This window comes from Chanos chanos, chromosome 4 (assembly GCF_902362185.1).
Source record: "Chanos chanos chromosome 4, fChaCha1.1, whole genome shotgun sequence".
Taxonomy (NCBI): domain Eukaryota; kingdom Metazoa; phylum Chordata; class Actinopteri; order Gonorynchiformes; family Chanidae; genus Chanos; species Chanos chanos.
Window position 1 is genome coordinate 24,354,888 of NC_044498.1, and position 17,753 is coordinate 24,372,640.

The following is a 17,753-nucleotide window of genomic DNA, read 5'->3' on the forward strand; positions in this document are numbered from 1 at the left end:
TTTTCTGCTTTTTTCTCAAACTAGTGAGGAAACTGTGTTTTACATCAATCCCTCCAAAATCTGTCTTGCTGAATATACAAAGACATGCGTATTGACATTCTAATCTGCACAAGTGTTTGTAGAACTTGAGTTTGAGGGGGAGTTGACTTTGAAACCTCATAGCCACTTATGCATGAACAAGTATAATTTACAATTAAACTAAATTATCATTTTAACTCAAAAGCTATATGATGTACCCTGGCATGGATTGCTAATGCTTATAGGAAGATGTGGTCAAGTGGTGTTATAGCTTACTGATATCTGGAATTTCAAAAATAAATTTCCCTCAAATTTCTCCCCAGAGTGTGCGGCATAAATAACTGCATTATAAGGAAGACAGTCATGTACTGATTTTATAGGAGTAACTGCTTTTTGTTTACAGACATTCATCTTTTCAAAGTGAAGAATCATCAAGCTAAAAATGTCATTTGAAAAGTCTGAAAGTGAGGAAAAAGCATTGTATCATATTTAAAGTAGAAACACAGGTCAAAGTGGGCTTGAAAATGTTCAGAAACATGAAAAGATATCGTAGTGACCTTGGCATGGATTGCTAATGCTTATGGGGAGATGTGGTTGACTGGTGTCGTAGCCACTCTAACAGGTGCAAGTGTAGCGTCCAACTGTATTGGTACAGACTGAGAAGGGCCCAAAAACAGGTGGTGTTTTTTCACACTCATTGACATCTGGAAATTTCAAAATAAAGAAAAAAATAACATTTGAATTTCTCTCCAACATGTGTGGCTTAAATAGCTGCATTGTGAGGAATTTACTCCTGTACTGATAGGAGTAAATTCTTTTTCATTACACCCATCCACCTCTAGAAATTAAAAAAAAAAAAAAACATTAAGCATTGCTGAAAATTTCACTTTTAAAATATTATTCCATGTCATGCCCTGGATCTCTCTTTCCCCCTCTGCTGGTTATTTGTGTTACTTCCTGGTCTCCTTTGCTTCCCCTTGTTAGTTTTACCATTAGATGCACCTGAGTTTATTAATGTAGTCCTGTTCTGTTTTGTATAAATGTGACCAAGTGGTAATTGTACACAATAATTACCACGGAATATTTAGAGTTCATTTATTTTATTTCTGAGGGCAAAGTTTTTTGTTGCGTGTTTTGGTCACTAGGGGGCAGGGTAGCACGGTTAGAGATGGGCATGCCTAGCAGAAGTTATTCTTGTGGATTGCATCAGCGGGGAAGTAGCATGCAGATTTTCTTTCAATGCGGTGTTTAAGGAAGTGCCATGAAACTTTGTAATAACCACTGTTCCAGTGTGTAAAATGTGTGTAAGGTCACGAGTTATACATGTTTCCAAATCTAGATCTAAAGTGTTTACGTTCTACAGAAAGTGTTGATATTTGACGGATGTGTGCGGAGAATGTTTTAAGTTTCTGGAAATTTCTGTGTGCGTTACATATTAGCCGGCTTATGGTGGTTTTCTTTTATTTGTACAGATAAAGGCCACTGCCGTATTTTGGGGTGTTGCAACTTTTATTTTACTTTGTAAAGCCAAGGTTTTGCCATCAAATCCTAACTCGAAGTAAAGAACTCAGAAGAACATTTTTGTGTCCTGTGTCTTCCTGGGATCCGCAGGTTACATAAATACCCCTAGTTTCCCCTGGTTTAGTTGTGTGGAATTGAATTGTCAATGTGTTGTGTATCTAAAGTTTGAACCCTAAGCCTGTAATTTCCCAGAAGTCTTTTGTTTCATCTCGTGTTTCAATAAAATGAGGCAAATCTGTACATGCATCCAGAACTTCTTTCAGTCCTTGACACTGTAACACTTAAAGTTTGAAAAAACAGTGGAAATTCCAGTTGAAAAACCAGTAGCTAGTCTATTGGGATGAACTGGTCTCTATTGGTCTGTACTGGTTTCAATTGGTTCCAACTGGGTTTTCAGATTCTATTGGTTTGCCCAGTTAAGAATACCAGTTGAAACCATTTAAAACCCGTTCAAACCAATAGAGCCATGGGCAGTGGCTGCTCCACCAGTTCCAACCAGTTGAAACCAATAGGATGTAACTGGTGTTGTCTGCTATTCATTTCAACTGGAAACAATTGGTCTCAACTGGTCTAACAAACCCAATACCTGCACTTGGTGAGAAATTGCTGTACATGGAGAATGCACTCAAAAATGAAATATAATGAAATTAATTGTTTGATTCATCAATTAACAACGTACAAAGTGCACTAAAGAGAATACATTGTTTTTTTGAAAATGTCAAGTCATTTGTAAAACGTTTTAACCATTAGTGTTTCTTTTAAAAATGAGTGTTTTTAAATTGAACATGAATTCATATTCAATTTAAAAACACTAATTTTTAAAGCTGTATGTTGCTTAAAGAAAGTTTTCTGCCTTCCTACTGGTCAGTTTTTATTAATTATATTTTACCGGCTATAAACTGACCAAAGAAGTGCACACACTGTTTATTTGGACATGATCAGTACTTACTGAAACAATTATTACATCAGAGCAAGCATTTTGATTACACGATCAGCTTGTCCTCCGTCTCGACTGAAGAGATACCTGGGAAGGGGGCGTGGCTCCTAGCCCTTCTTGAGTAATATAATTGGTGTATTCAAAAATCCTTGCTGTAATGTCGCACGAAGGCAAGCAATCAAAACCCGCGAATTTCACTTCGGTTAAAACGCAGCTTTACAGTTACAGCCTACAGTTAGCCTTAGTTCACAGTTAAAAAAAAAAGTTTACTCTGGTAAGGTACTTGGAAGATAATTATCGGGCTGTTGTTCCCTTTTCTCGTATAAAAAATTTCGACGAAACTACCAAGTACTGGTTGTTTGGACGACGGAGCTACCAAGGCCAGGTTTTACCGGTAAGCTACTCATTGCATTAAGTGTTTAACATATCTTACTTAACTTACTTTAGCTTTTACATGACAAAAACAAGTACTCACTTCGTGGGCTTGCTAGTAGAGTTATATTGATAGTTATATTGATTATATTGATAGTTATAACTGTAGTTAAAGACAGGTGATAACGTTACCGAATCAGTTCCTGTGTGTCCCCGTTAACGGGGGAGCCTGTATATTCAATGTAGCACACGCTTGCTACTGTTCGTTTTTAGTTAACCATAACATTAGGCTGGCCAGATAACAGCTGTTTGTAGATACGGCTTTATATTGAGTATGCCTGATGCTGTTAATGCGTTTAGTGAGTATAGTGACGGATTTTATATAATGCAGCCGAAGATCGAGAACTCGCTAGGACAGCAGACAACAAGAGGGCCCCCTCCTCGAAATAAGGACAGAAACAGCGTCGCCCATCAGGGAGGTCACCGCTATTAAGAACGACAAAGGCAGCGCCGGATGGGAGGTCACCGCCATTAAGAACGACAAAGTATGAGTTTAAAAGTGAAATTCTGTATTGTACCATTAGCAGCGAATGTTGTATAACTGGTTAACCATGTTTAGGCCTAAGTAGCCTAGAATTTGACACTGCAGTTTAAATGTTTAGAAATTTCCATCCTCCAACGTACTGTATAGCCTATTAAATCAATCAAACAAAACATTTCCGAGGCACTGCACTGCCACTTAAATTATTTTATATTCGTATTTTTATGTTTCTATATTTTCTTTATGTTTACATTTTGTAGTTATATTTTAATTCCTTCTATGTTGCTTTGTACTGCACTCTGACTCTCTACATTTACGATGACAATAAAGGCATTCCTTTTACATTTACTTGTTGCCTGTATTTCAGTATTCTCTGTTAATTGTTATTATCAAGGTGTATATATAGATTTCAGTACACAAAGGTGTGTGTGTTCTCAGCCTGTGTGGACGTGGTGGAAGTAAACGGTTAAAACATAAATTACATGCAGTGATGTATTCACTATAATTCCAGGTTCCACCAATTGAAATTAGTTTAATCCATTTAAATACCAACTGTAGCATTTCACACACCATGTGAGTTCACGTGAACTCAATAACCCAGTTGTCTCCAGCTAAAACCAATACAGACCATCTGAGACCAGTTCAGACCAATACATTCCAGTAGAAATTTCTATTGGTTTTTCTACTGGGCATTCCAGTACAAACCAGTTATGAAACCAGTTGAATGTGTTTCAATTTCCCTATAAAAACCAATAGGAACCAGTTGAAATTGCTATTGGTTTTCAGTTGGTTTTCTACTGGGATTTTATACTGGTTTTCAACTGGAATTTCCACTAGGGTTGATTTTAAAGTACAAACACATGTCAAAGTAGTCATCAAAATGGTCACTAACATGAAAAGATATCTGAGTCATCTTGGCATGGATTGCCTGTACTTATGGGAAGATCCATCACTGTTTGGTATAACTAGAGTATGGACCATATGGGTTTGCTCAAAGCCAAATACCTTATTCAGAAACACACATATAGGGCCTAGTCATAGCTGGGCAGTAGTGATGCTGCCAGTACTGAAATTATTAGTTTAACTACATGTCCTGGTAATAACTACTGTTCCTAGTTGGCCGTTTTTTATTGACCATGAAGAGGTGTAGCATTCATCAACGCTACACTGTTTAATTTTCCCGATACGATATATATTTTAACCAATGAAATATCGTATTCTTTGTCATTTGGCTAGAATCAGGACAAATGACATAAATTATTAAGATTCCTCTGCACACAAGCAAAGTTTTTTTCTTTCAGTTCTGTGTAGAATTCCCAAAGAAGTCTACATGCAGCTTGTGAAAGACTGTATTTTTCATAAAAGACATTTTCTGATTGAAAAGAAATCTGCTTTCAGGTGCAAATTTTGAAATACTTCTACTGTTTTGCGATAATTAGCACTTCTTACATGCCACTCACACATGCGCACACACACGCGCGCACACACACACACACACATATTAATATATGCTCTTTCTGTGTTATTCTTTGAAAAATATGTTAGCTGTTAATTGAGTGTCAGTCAACATTATCTTCAGGTTAAAAAAAAAAATTGAAATATGCTGTTTTGAAGGATCGGGCGGTATCAAGGTATTACGGTATACCGAGGTATTTAGAACTCTGAAGGTATGATTTTCAATATTGTCAAAAATAAAGACGTTCCTCCTCCTATTAAACTGATATGGAGATGTTATATTGAGGCAGGGTGACCAGGCGTCCCGCTTTGCGTTGTACTGCACAGCATTTTGACCATATGTCCATACTGAGATAATGTCCCGCTTTTTCATTGGTCATTTGGCTTTTAACTGTCAGAAATAAGAACACATGGATGCGTCCTTTCATGCGCCCGGCACATGAGCCGCTTATGCCGTTGCGACATAATTTCTACTCTATTTAACAGCATTAAGTCAAAACCACAAACCTGGCTCATAAAAATGCAACCTAGCAAAGCTTTTCTAAAAACCTGGCTTTCATCCAATGTCCGAGAAGAGAGCAGTGAAGGCGGTCATCAAGAGGCTGTGACGGCCGTCAATCAAACTGTGCAGACGTAGGGCCGGTCAAAGCCATAGGGCCGGTGAACACCACGGCTACGTCACAAAAAAACCCCAAACAAACAAAAAAAAACGCAGACAAAAGCTACCAGGTGACGTCATGGCCACAAAGAAAGGAAAATTTTCTTATATTATAGAATTACTTGCATCTGGTCACCCTACCCCGGGGTGATTATGTTGTGTATTCTGTGACGAGGAAGTCGAGTGGTGTTGTTGAAATAAACAAAGGGTGATCTTTTTAACTCTTCCATAAGGAGTTGTCTCCGACTTCTGTCTCTGACTTCTCTGACTGCTATCACCAGCAGCTCAGCTTTTACAATTTTTTTTTACACAAATACCATCTATCCTGGCGAAATGTCCGGAAGGTATGATGGTATGAAAAAACTGATTGCGCCCAAGCCTACTGTTTTGACTTACCCTCTCGTTTAAATCGGAGATGATGTAGTGACTCATCCCTGGAGGGAAGCTGTTTAGTTATTTAGTTGTAAAATCCCATTTTAAGAAGGAGAAAACAAAAGATTAGTGGCATTGAAGATGTTGTGTAAACCATGCATATAATCCAGCCTTTTTTTTAAAAACTGATGTGTTGTTGAATAATATTTTGTTATATATTAAATTATATGAAACTTTGGGGATACCTGATTTAGATAGCTAGATGTGTAACTGTGATCTCGAATTTCTATAGCACAGATCACCATAAGGAGGTTCAAGATGCTCAACAGGTTTTTCAGCATTGTCATTCCTGTGTTAGTAAACATTGAAAACATTGGTGAACATTCTCTCTCTCTCTCTCTCTCTCTCTCTCTCTCTCTCTCTGGCCATCAGCCATGTATTACATGTATGCTTTAAAAGAAGGACAAAAAAGACATAAAGATATTTAGATATAAAGCATATTAAAAGGGCAAGTCATATTCTACAGACAGCCAAGATGGCAAAAGAGGGGGAAAAAAGTGTTCACATACTGAATTACAGTTATAATGTCTCTCCTTCACCCTTGTGCTGGAACACCACTGCTTCAAAATCTGGTTAGGTGTCCTATTGGTTTCCAGCTGTAGCATTATTGACTCAGAACTATGTTTTCATGTCTGTAGTGTGTATTAGCTCCGCAATTTCGAAACCTCTCTCTAAGTAAAGAAAGTTTTTGTACTTAACATTGAATAGATCCATGGATTTGTTCAGTTCCCGATTAAGTTCAATGAGGTAGTGTGGTGGTGGTTGAATTTAACAAATAGGTTGTGTTCTCCTTGCCAAAAGTTTTGAAATACTTGTTTTTTCATCCTGTTAAGCCTTAATTCTATTTGCCCAGATAAATAGCTTTAAACACAATTATAAAAGGCTGTATAAATACGCATATATACACACACACATATACATATGAGAGAGATAGAGTTGTTAATATTTAAATGAATTATTATTAGAAGGCTGGTGCAGACCTATCATTCCTCAGTTCATGTCCAACCCAAGTAATCTGTGATCGCCTTTGACACTATCCTACGGCATGTTACTTCTTTGCTGACGGCACACAGCCAAACAGAGAATCTGAGCTATGGGGAAGGCCTTATACAGCTTCCTGACTGGGGGAGGGACACTGCCAGTACCTGAGTAAAACACCTCGAAAACCATTTTCTGCATTTTGTTTTCCTGATTCCAGAACTCAGATGGCCATGTCATACTTCAGAGTTTGTTATCTAACACAACACACCAGTTGTGTATTACGAGACCAAAATATTTGTGAAAATGAGATAAAATAATATTTCCTCTTAGCCACACAGTTTCAGATCTGTGGGCTGGTAACGTCACAAAAACAAAACAAAACAAAATAAAAAAGTAACATGCTGTTTCTAGATGTAAGACGGTTCTAGATACTAACCATTTGGTAGTACAAAACCAGCCAGAAAGTCATACATTTATTTCCATGATCCTAATGATCCCAAGAGTTTAATGAGAGCCTGAAGAAGGATCAGGTGTACATGATAATCAGACATGTACCGTAATTTCCGGACTATTAAGCGCACCTAAATATAAGCCGCACCCACTGAATTTTAAAAAAATATTTATTTTGAACATAAATACGCCGCACATGTCTATAAGCCGCAGGTGCCTACATTGAAACAAATGAACTTTACACAGGCTTTAACGAAAGACCGTGCCTGTAACACGGCTCGTAATAAAACAGTAGCCTACCAAGAATATTTATGATGTCGTGCGGGCCGATGGAAAGCTCCGCTATGTTTGCATGTGTGAATTTGCGGAAGTTTTAAACTTTTTCCTCGTAGTCGGGAGGGAGCTGCTGACACAGAGTCGGACGATGGACAGGCCTTTACGTCTCATACATCTGAGACACCACGATGGTCCACCTCTAAAATCCTCAAACTTCATTGCGGTGGTGATTGTTTTGGTTTTCAGTCGGATCTGCACAGTTGAAACACCTCGGCCGTCTGCTCTCTGTGCGTTGACCCAGTCTTCGAGCTCATTTTCTAGTTCGTGCCATCTGCTTTTCTTCCCTTTGAAAGCTTTTGTTGTCTTTTTGCACTGAGTCAGTTCCTCACGCTGCTGTTTCCAACGTCTTATCATCGACTCATTAAGGCCAAACTCCTGCGCAGCAGCTCTATTTCCTTTTCCAGCAGCCAGATCGATCGCCTTCAACTTGAAAGCTGCATCATATGCATTTTGTCCGTGTCTTTCCCATGATAAGGGCGTGTACATGACAAAATGACTACCTTAATCAGAATGATTCAGTGGGAGCGCGCTCGATTTAATGTAAAGAGTTTCATTGGTTCACCATTACCCGTTCGGCAATTTCATTGGTCTAATGTTACGGAGCTCAGTTTTTTGGCGGCATGAAGCTTGTGAAACCGGGAAAAATCCATAAATTAGCCGCTTCATTGTTTAAGCCGCGAGGTTCAAAGCGTGGGAAAAAAGTAGCGGCTTATAGTCCGGAAATTACGGTATATGTATCTGTGTGTGTGTGTGTGTGTGTGTGTGTGTGCGCGTGTATATACATATATACACACACACACACACACATACACACACCTATATATATGTATACACACACACACACACACACACACACAATCACAACAACTATCATTTTGATTGTAATTCTTACCAGCTTAAGTGTGTAACTGTGGTTGGGAATTCTTTGACTACGTAGATCGACTGGCAGTTCAAGTTGTTGCAGTTTTCTGGAAACAGGAAGACATACAGGGAACTTATGTTCTGCTCAGCAGAGGAGAGGGGTTAGTGCTAGGACTGAAAGGAGAAAGAAAGGTTAGGTAAGCTATAGTTAGGTTCATTTATGAAGACTAAACTCTGTACAGGTGAACTGATGCAGGAAGATTTCTTTTCTTTTTTGATCCTCAAAAAAATCTTGAATTTATTATCAAACTGCTTAATATATTTATCATAATTTAAATATTAAACATATTTTGAAAGTTGTATTAAGTAAGTATTTCATTTAGTGTGGCAGAAAAATGAGAAATCATTTTGCTGCTTTTCTCTTTTTTTTCCGTTGCTTTTGCTTGGTTCTGCTTCTGCACTGTTATTTGGCACCAGCATATATATATACACAAACCCCTGCATTAGTCACAACAGAGTGTGATCTGTAATCCTAAAAAAAACACTGAACACTTAAGCCGTTTGATGTAAAAAACAAATATTAAATGTGACATCAGATGAGCATGTATTTAACAGATACACATATGGTAACTGTTGACAAGAAAGGAGGAAATGGGCCGTACAGGAAGATACACAGTGCGTCCACTTTCTAGCACTGTGGCCAAGATGGAAACAAGTCTCTTAAAACCTTCATCAAAAGTTCTCAAAAACTAAATTTGGATGTAGCAGCTGTGATTTGCTCAAGTGTTTATTTAAATTTAAAACAGTTTTTGATTTAATTTTATTGTTCTGTAATGCACTACATGTTTCTTTGAATTTTTGCAAGACAGATTTACAGTTATGGTTATGATTTAGCTTGATTTAATTACTGGTTACAACTGCCATTTTATAGAAGCTGTCATGACACAAACTAAAGCTCTGCTAAAACTCAGCTCTGTTAACATCACTTGTGACCAAAATGTCCCAGCAGTTTGTCACAAACTGAAGTGGAGGCTGGATGAGTGCGAAACACCACAGGGTTTTCTTTTCTGAATCAAGTTACTGCAGTACAATGGGGGCAGAACACACAAACAGTAACAACGGACAGGGCTCAGGATGCTCGAGCGGAATGATACTAACAGTTAAAACAGGATCACAGGTTTTAACAGAATTACTAGACTTACTCGACAAGAACTCAGGGTATCAAGTCTTGATCTTTACAAAGACTTTGCAAGGAAACTGTGAAACAAGCGTTTCTGGATAAAAAGCCTCTGCACAATGAATAAATGCAATGTAACGTATTGGAAAAACAGTGGCATTTGTACAAAATTAAGACCAGAATAAATTAACAGTAGGTGGGTGAAAACTAGGAAAAATGGATCAGAAAGGAAGACATGAGATCATTCAATAATTGCATCTTATATAATAACAATATTGCTTAAGTCTTACAATTAAGTCTTACAAATATTTAATAATTATGCAATAAACACATCTCAGCTGGATCCTATACAATGAAAAGGTGGCATACTGAGCCACACCAAAGCAACAAAAGGAGTAAGTTTGCAATGAAGAGCAAAACAATTTTCTAAGTAGTTGACAGTGAATCAGCTCAACCTGTGCTCTGATATCATGAAAAAAAACATCGATTGTCACAAAAATCAGTTCATTTCTCTTTTTTACATCCCATGAGGACTCTGCCCTTTTGTTATTTTTTATTTATTGTCCATATTTAAACAGGGTTTTGTGGAAAGTGGTTTATAAAAATGTTCATTTAATGTACATACATCTTTTAAAATCTTCTCAATTTATGCATTTTATCAAATCAAATGATATCAACAGTTTCAATGCACAAGATCTATTAAGATGACTTCACCTCGTTGCCAAGTTCAAATTCAAAACACTACAATGAAATCAGATTCATATTTTCTTAAAATGGAAAATAGGCCCAGGGCTAAGAGTGTCATTGTTCCACCCATTCCAACCCATCACTCCAACACTTTGCACACACAGTTATACAATGTAACACTGGACAGGCGATTGCCATGGCTTTGTAATGGCAGACAAGGCAAGTAACAGACTGTTTTGAGAGCACTGTAGCTAAGGTTGATCAAAGAACCATAGTTCTTTTTACAGATAAAATAAGAGTGGTCCTTGTTAAATAGGTCACGTGTAGGCATTAATATGTGTGGCTGTTCTGTAGGGAGTGGTTGGTCAACCAATCACTGATGCATACCAGGATGTGAATGCACCAGCATACTGTTCTATGTTCTGTCTATATCTCTTATTCTTTCTCTTTCTCTGTAAACACACACTCACACACACACACACACACAGTGACTTCTTCTATGCAGTAGGTGTTATACTAGCTATACGCATTGCATCGTTTCGTGTATTCCAGTGAATATAAAAGTAAAGGAACAGTAAAGAGAAAGTAAAAGAGGGAAATGCTTTGTACACTGTCAACACAGAAGCAAGGCTGGCAAGACATTTCTGTCTCCTTGGATGTCTGTCATCGGGTAGGTTTCTGTTTTCCTCATATTTTTGCAGACATGCAAATGATCAAGTATTGTTTCACTGTCACATATTTCAGGTAAGCCTGATTTGCACTGAATGCAGTCTTACTGGTATCTGGACTGTGCTTTAGTGTTTACACATTTAAGGTAACTGTAAATGAAAATATTTCCAATTCCTGTCAATATTCTGCCTAATGAAAATGATCCACCCCACACTCCACCCCCTCTTCATTAAGTAATCACTTTGGGTTGGCCCATGGAAGCTAGTGCTAGACTTTACGTAAAGTCTTGGCTGAGCTCCACTCTCTCTTCTCTGTGAATGCCACATGAAATTAGCCTTGGACTTTACATTGTGGCATATGGATCCATAGCTAGGATTATGGAATCTATTGCAAAATACATGAAGATTACTTAAAGTTTTCTTATTTCAGTATGGCACGTAGGAAAGTGTGTGTGTGTGTGTGTGAACTGTCCTTTTCCGATTGCAGAAATGAGAAATGTGTATCAGGAACTAATGTTTGTGACTTTGTTTTAACAGCAGAAATTCTGTTACTCCTCTTTAGGAGCCTCATATCCCCACAGCCCTCCAGGTGCTAACAGAGTCCTGAGACAGAACATTTCTTATGCTCTAGTTTTGTTCTCATTATTCTGTCTGTCATTTGGAAGAAATTGCCAAAAAGCATCTTTTTTTGATCTTTATTTTTAATTTATTTATTTTAAACAAAAGGGCATGAGTATTTTCAGGTGTGAATTAGGCATTGGTGTCTAGGGCAGTTATGTAACTGCTGTCATTTAAATGTATTGTTTCCCTACCATCCAATTAATTCCAAACTCATTCTTTTTTCAAACCAGTTAACTAAACTGCTACTAGATTTATGTCTTTGAACCACTTTTATTCAACCATACAGGCAAACCCAAGGCTTAAAAATCACACCACCTGCTCCAAGATCACTTGTTTGCTCTTATAATGTTTCAAGAAATATATGGTGGTACATTTTTATTATTGCTTTAATTTAGAGACGCTTTACACAGAATGGAAAAGTTGGCCAGTATCATCCATTTCTGATAAAGGATAGAACAATGTTTACATATGTAAAACTGGCATTGTATTTTGGAATGTAATATAAAGCATATGAGTATATATGATCTCTTTCAAAACAACCAGGTCAGTATCAGTTAACTGTCATCAAAAAATGACATGACATAATTTTGTTTTTCAATTTGCAAGACCTATCTATTCTCTTTTTTCCAGGAGTTTCTTTGCAATGCTAGTATACACAGGTGAAATGTTGGCTAAATAGAATAAGAATTCATATGTTCATCGACTCTTTTTTTTCTGGCAGTAAATAAAATTCATGTATCCATTCATTAATGTGAGAATGTAAAATTTTTCTTGACCAGAATCTTTAGAGGCTTTACAATCTGAACATTTTCTCTAGCTCAAAACATGGTTCATTTCTTCTTCAAAGTAGTCATCTCAGAGACAGACATAGTTTTAGCAGCCTTTTGTCACAGGTGCTGCAGCCTTTGCTTAATTATGTGTTAATAAATGTGTCCGAGCCATTAGAGTTGCTTGAGGGTGCTGAAGAGACTTCTGAAACATTATATACGTCTGAAAATAAGAACCAACACGTTAGTTGAGTTACTCATTTACTGACGCATTACACAGTTTTGAGTAATATTCATAAAAAAAAATCATATCATGGAAAAATCAATGTACCATCACAATCAGTAGCAGGTTAAGACAGAGAGGCTAATAGTATTCACATTTTAAATCTGACCAAAAATGTCTATGATTGTCTGTGAACCAAAGACTATAGCTAACATTGATGTTATAATACTCTTAAAATGTTATTCAGAGATTAAAATACCCAGGCATGTTTCTGTACCTCTCTTGAAAAGTCTCAAAGATCTATATCACTACATGGAAAAAAACAAACAAAAGGTTGACTGTGAGAGCAAGTGCAATTTAATGCTGTCTTCAGCTATACTTACTTCTTCTCCTTCGAAGCCTTTGAAGGACACCCCACCCGCTTGAGGAAGACTGTCCTGCACTTGTGCTCTGTAAGTTAAAGGATTACAGGTATTAAACCATGTCAAACATAGATACGTGACATTTGAAAGCAAAAGAATGAAGCTGCCTAATAAACTAATGACTGTCCTGAGCTTTCACATTGAGAGAAATGTCAGTTTATCTCTATGGTGTGATTATATGCCATAAAACAGTATTTACCCTTGTTCTGTTAGAACTACTGGTTGTGAACTTGAATCTTCCTGTCAGTGCCTCACGAATCTGTAAGAAAAAGATAATTGACAAACAGACTTAGTTATCTTTATATTCATAAAGATAACAACCGCACCATTTTTATACATTTATTTAATGGTGACATTTAACTTCAGGCAACTTGTTCTCAAAAAAATCACACAAATATTAGATGTATGGATTTTCATAAACATGGATCTTAGCTGACACACTTTTTGAGATTGCTTTTGGTCCTAATTAAAAAAAAAAAAAAGTCTTAATTCAGTCAATGGTAATTTGATTTCATTCATCAAGTTAAAAAAATAAAAATCATGATTACCCAATAAGTAAACATATAATGGTCTTGTTTTAATTTAATGCAAACCTCACAATCAAAAAATGAGAAAAAGGTTACCAGTGTTATTTTTTGATGTCATATTTTTCCTTATTGTGTTTCCTTTTTCTTAATGGAAAAACACGCGCAAAACTCACCTTGCCATCTAATAGTGTCCCGAACACCAGAATAAAGAAACCCTTTGAACAGAATGGAAAAATTATTTACTACAACAGATCTCAGCTGCACAGAAGAGGATATGTCTTAGGTGCCTTACTAAAGGTAGCACTACTACACTATTTTCAGTGGTTTAATGGTTCACAGATGTGTAGTACTTTGCAGATTTTACATTAGGTCTCATGTCCACTTTGGATTTCATCTGTGGTAAAACAGTTACATATATACAGTGAAGTTAAACAACTCTGAATGGTCTAGACTGAATCAGTAAAGTAGAAACACATACATAAATAGCTTCAAGTTTAAAATGGTTAACCTTTTAGAGGCTTACAAAGTGAAAGAATGTGCCTCTTAGAGAATAGATATTCTTAACACAGAAGGCGCATTCTGTATTGGTTAGAACTGTCAAAGGTTTGGATATGTATCTAGACTTTGTTATGTTCACATCTTTAACCCAGAAATTATATGTCCATTGCAGTGCATTAAGATTAAAAAAAAAGGATGGTATGTGTGGCTATTCTGATATACATTAGAAAAATGTAAAAGGATGTAAAATAGTTACCTGAAATGAATTCAGGATGGTAAACACAACATGAACCCCAAATGCAGATGACACCATGGTCCCGATGCCAAATCCCCACGTAAGACCGAAAAGTGGTGTTAGGATTGCTACACATCTAGCAATGACCATGAGGGAATGCTTCTCATCTGGCTGTGTACTCGCTCCTACTCCTCTCCTCAGCATTTTATACAAGACCACACACAGGATCACTAAATTTACTGCAACGATGGTCAATGCTGGGATCACAAATGCCAAGAGCGCCTTTGTCTTCGTCCAGTTCAGCCAACACGCGTCTTTTTCTGCGATGTATCCTTTTCCAGGTGCTGTCACTGCCACCGTTATGACAGCTATGAGAAGAGGAGCGCCGTATCCTACTGAGAAGCCTATTGCCATCATGGTGGATCTCGACATTTGTGAAAAGACCATGACGGTGCGGTAGAAGAGCAGCAGTGCCGAGAGTAACATCCAGAAGAAGAGAGCGAGGTAAAAAAAGTGGCCGAAGAATGTAGCTGTGCTGCAGGGATTCACAGGTGTTATTTTCCCCCGATCCACTAAAGAAGCTCCAATGATAAAGCAAATGTTGGCAATCAGAAGGGACACAGCAATGTTCACTATGGAAACATGGCGCATGTAAGACGTGTCGTTTCTGGTCATGGCCCTCCAGACAATGCCCTCTATGATGAGACACACGACCAAGCTGCCCATCGAAATACCCACCCCAATGTAGGTTATGTAGGATAAGATAATAGAGTCAATAGAGAAAGGTGACATAAGGACTGAGAAGGAGGTCGTGTGGTTGCATTCACAAGTGACTCTGTTTTCATCATTTGGATCCAGCTTCACTTCACATCCTGTAGAGTCCCATCCGCCAATACCATCCAAAAGACTGAAGTTCCAGAAGACACAGACTGGGTTTCCCAGTGTTTCGTTTTTTTTCTCAAAGGTAAATGAGATGTTGTCAAATGAGATGTCACTGTTTGCTCTGACCACAACCACATCTCCGTTGATGCTAGTTGTGCTTTTGCTGCTGCTGTTGAAGTTGCTAGCATTTCTGGCCGGTAAAACGAAATGCAGCGTTGAGAATGCAATAATGGTGAGAGGGATTCCCCCAGTTTCTGGAATCTGGACGTCAACCGTTTGGTTTACTCCCAATGTTAAATTCACAGAGGGCTCATCAATAATTCTGTTGAGCTGAATTCTTTCTCTGGTAATGTTAAACTGTTCATCTGACAGGTTGCTTCCAACGTCTTCAACAGACTGCAGTAGTGAAGAGCTGGTGTTGTCTGTTTCAGTGTCATTATTTAGTTGTGTCCAGGACTCTTGTGCATTTTCAGATACAATGACATCCACTGTTCCAAGGATGTTCTGGTGGTTGGGAGGCAGGAGCAGAGTTTAATTGTTTCATTATTTTCTTAATGAAGCAGAAGGACAACAGCTAATACAAGTAGGCTAAATATTTCCCATCTTCTTAAAAAAAGCAGTGTACTGGAAAAGTGTAAAAATTTAAAACCAAATGCACAACTGCTTAATTCATAACAGTTAGGACAGTCTACTCATTGAGTAGTATTCTTGTGACATAATAATAACATGTATGTTGCACTGTGACTGGATTTTCACGTTTCAGTAGATGTCCATCATGTAATTTTTAATTTTTTGAAAAGTTTTGCCTGGGTCTTCATCAGCAGATTTACCATGATCATTTACTCTGGTTTCAAATTGTTTAATTTTAACTTTATCTTTATAAACTGACATTACTTTGAAAAATATGAGGGCAATTTTTTGAAGAACATTTGAGAGTCAGTGAAAACCTTGACTTTGAGTAAAAAGAGAATTTGTTCATAGAACAAAGGTAGGCAAACAGACACTGATCAAGAACAAGGTGTCATAATACGTACCACTTTACAGACTAAAGCAACAACAGCATGAATCAATGTGTTGCTATTCCCATATACCAAAAACAACTGGTTTATGGGAATGGGCCATACTTACCGACATCACTGTCTCATTAAGTTTTAAACGTTTTGAAACTCCTGCAACAGAGTTAAGGATGTCAACAATAGTGAAGATTGTGGCAGGAGAATCAGTTATGATTGTATCTTCATTCACTGTTGTTTCTTGGAGACGGTCCACAAAGTCAGGAAGAGTTTCCACATTCAAGTTCTGCAAAACAAACACAACCATTAAATATTGATGTTTGAATGACTTCAAAACTACCACAAAAGTACATACGCACATCAGTCATTCTCAGTTTTGGTCAAATTTTCAAATTTTTGTTTTGCAAAAAAATCTACATTTAAAAACTCACTTGAGCTTCAGTTTGCAAGTCAAAGATCGCACGCAGCACACAGTTGTCTTTCTTCACTGTCCATTTAACACCATCACACTCAACCGTCACTGTGCCAGAAAAATCGCTGTCGCAGTTTGTCTCTTTTCTTTCACCCTCCATGCCATCTCCATATTTATCATCTGAACAATTAAATACTGAGGAGTAGAAAAAAAAAAAAAAAAACCCTTGAATTTTTAGGCTCAGTGCAATGCAATTGGCTCTCATTTCTATATATATACATATTTCAACTGCCTATACAATTTTAGAAAAAAAAATGACAGAGAAGACCTTACCCTGTGCTGTTGTTATTATTCTGAAAGTTCTTGAGCTGTAAGCAAATGATTGTAGTGCTTCATTCTGGATTCTGCAAACAAATTCAACAGATGTGTCTGGGTTTGTGGCACATCTTTCGCCATTGATATTGTACGTATTCCCGATGCATCCACTCCCTGAGAAATGGAACCAATAAACAAAGAAAGTCCTGAATAAATTATTTATTGGAAAATACTGGCAATCTGATGGTGTGGTCTGAAATGTGTGACGAGAACTGACTCCTGACCTTCTGATACTATTGTGTTTGTGTCTGTCTGAATCAATTCGATACCATAGTCAGAGTTTGCACAGCAAGTCAGTGGCACATTTCGTCCCTGGCATCTGAAAGTCTTATCACTGAGTGTGTTTATGTCAGGCAGTGGTGTGACAACAATGGTCTGCCACTGGATATATGGAATCCCATTTTTGGTCATGCTGCATGTATATCGACCTAAGTGAAGAGAAAGATGATGCAGAATTAAAACAACCAAACTGAACAGTTTTTTAAAGACAAACAATTTGGTAACAAAGCAGGTTACCAAACATTTTATTTGCATCTATCTGTCCTTATACAGCAGCTGTGAGATTGCAATGCCAACTCTCACAAAAATTGAATATATAAAACATTAAAAGATCAATTACCAACCATTATCACTGCCTGTCATGTTGCGGATAGTGAGCACAAGTCTTGTAGATGAGAAAGTGTA

The 17,753-nt window shown here is 37.4% G+C and overlaps 1 protein-coding gene across 1 annotated transcript; it reads right to left on the bottom strand.

Moving 5' to 3' along the window:
* Nucleotides 1-5,458: 5,458 nt before the first annotated feature.
* LOC115810274 (adhesion G protein-coupled receptor F5-like) lies at nt 5,459-16,854 on the bottom strand. The gene is made up of 7 exons (XM_030772199.1): nt 16,714-16,854; nt 16,398-16,568; nt 14,409-15,773; nt 13,828-13,869; nt 13,327-13,386; nt 13,089-13,155; nt 5,459-5,517 (listed from the first exon to the last, which is right to left on the bottom strand). Exons 1-7 carry the CDS (start codon nt 16,852-16,854, stop codon nt 5,459-5,461), a joined length of 1,905 nt encoding a protein of 634 aa, XP_030628059.1.
* Between the last annotated feature and the right edge of the window lie 899 nt (nt 16,855-17,753).

Bases quoted from the DNA above. Each gene is read 5' to 3' on its own strand.
- LOC115810274 (XM_030772199.1), bottom strand. From the start codon at position 16,854: ATGGAGGGTGAAAGAAAAGAGACAAACTGCGACAGCGATTTTTCTGGC. The intron at 13,870-14,408 runs GTAACTATTTTA...TTCTGTTCAAAG, and splicing joins CCATCCTGAATTCATTTCAG to GGTTTCTTTATTCTGGTGTT. The intron at 5,518-13,088 runs GTAAGTATAGCT...TTTGTGACGTAG, and splicing joins AAGGCTTCGAAGGAGAAGAA to CCGTGGTGTTCACCGGCCCT.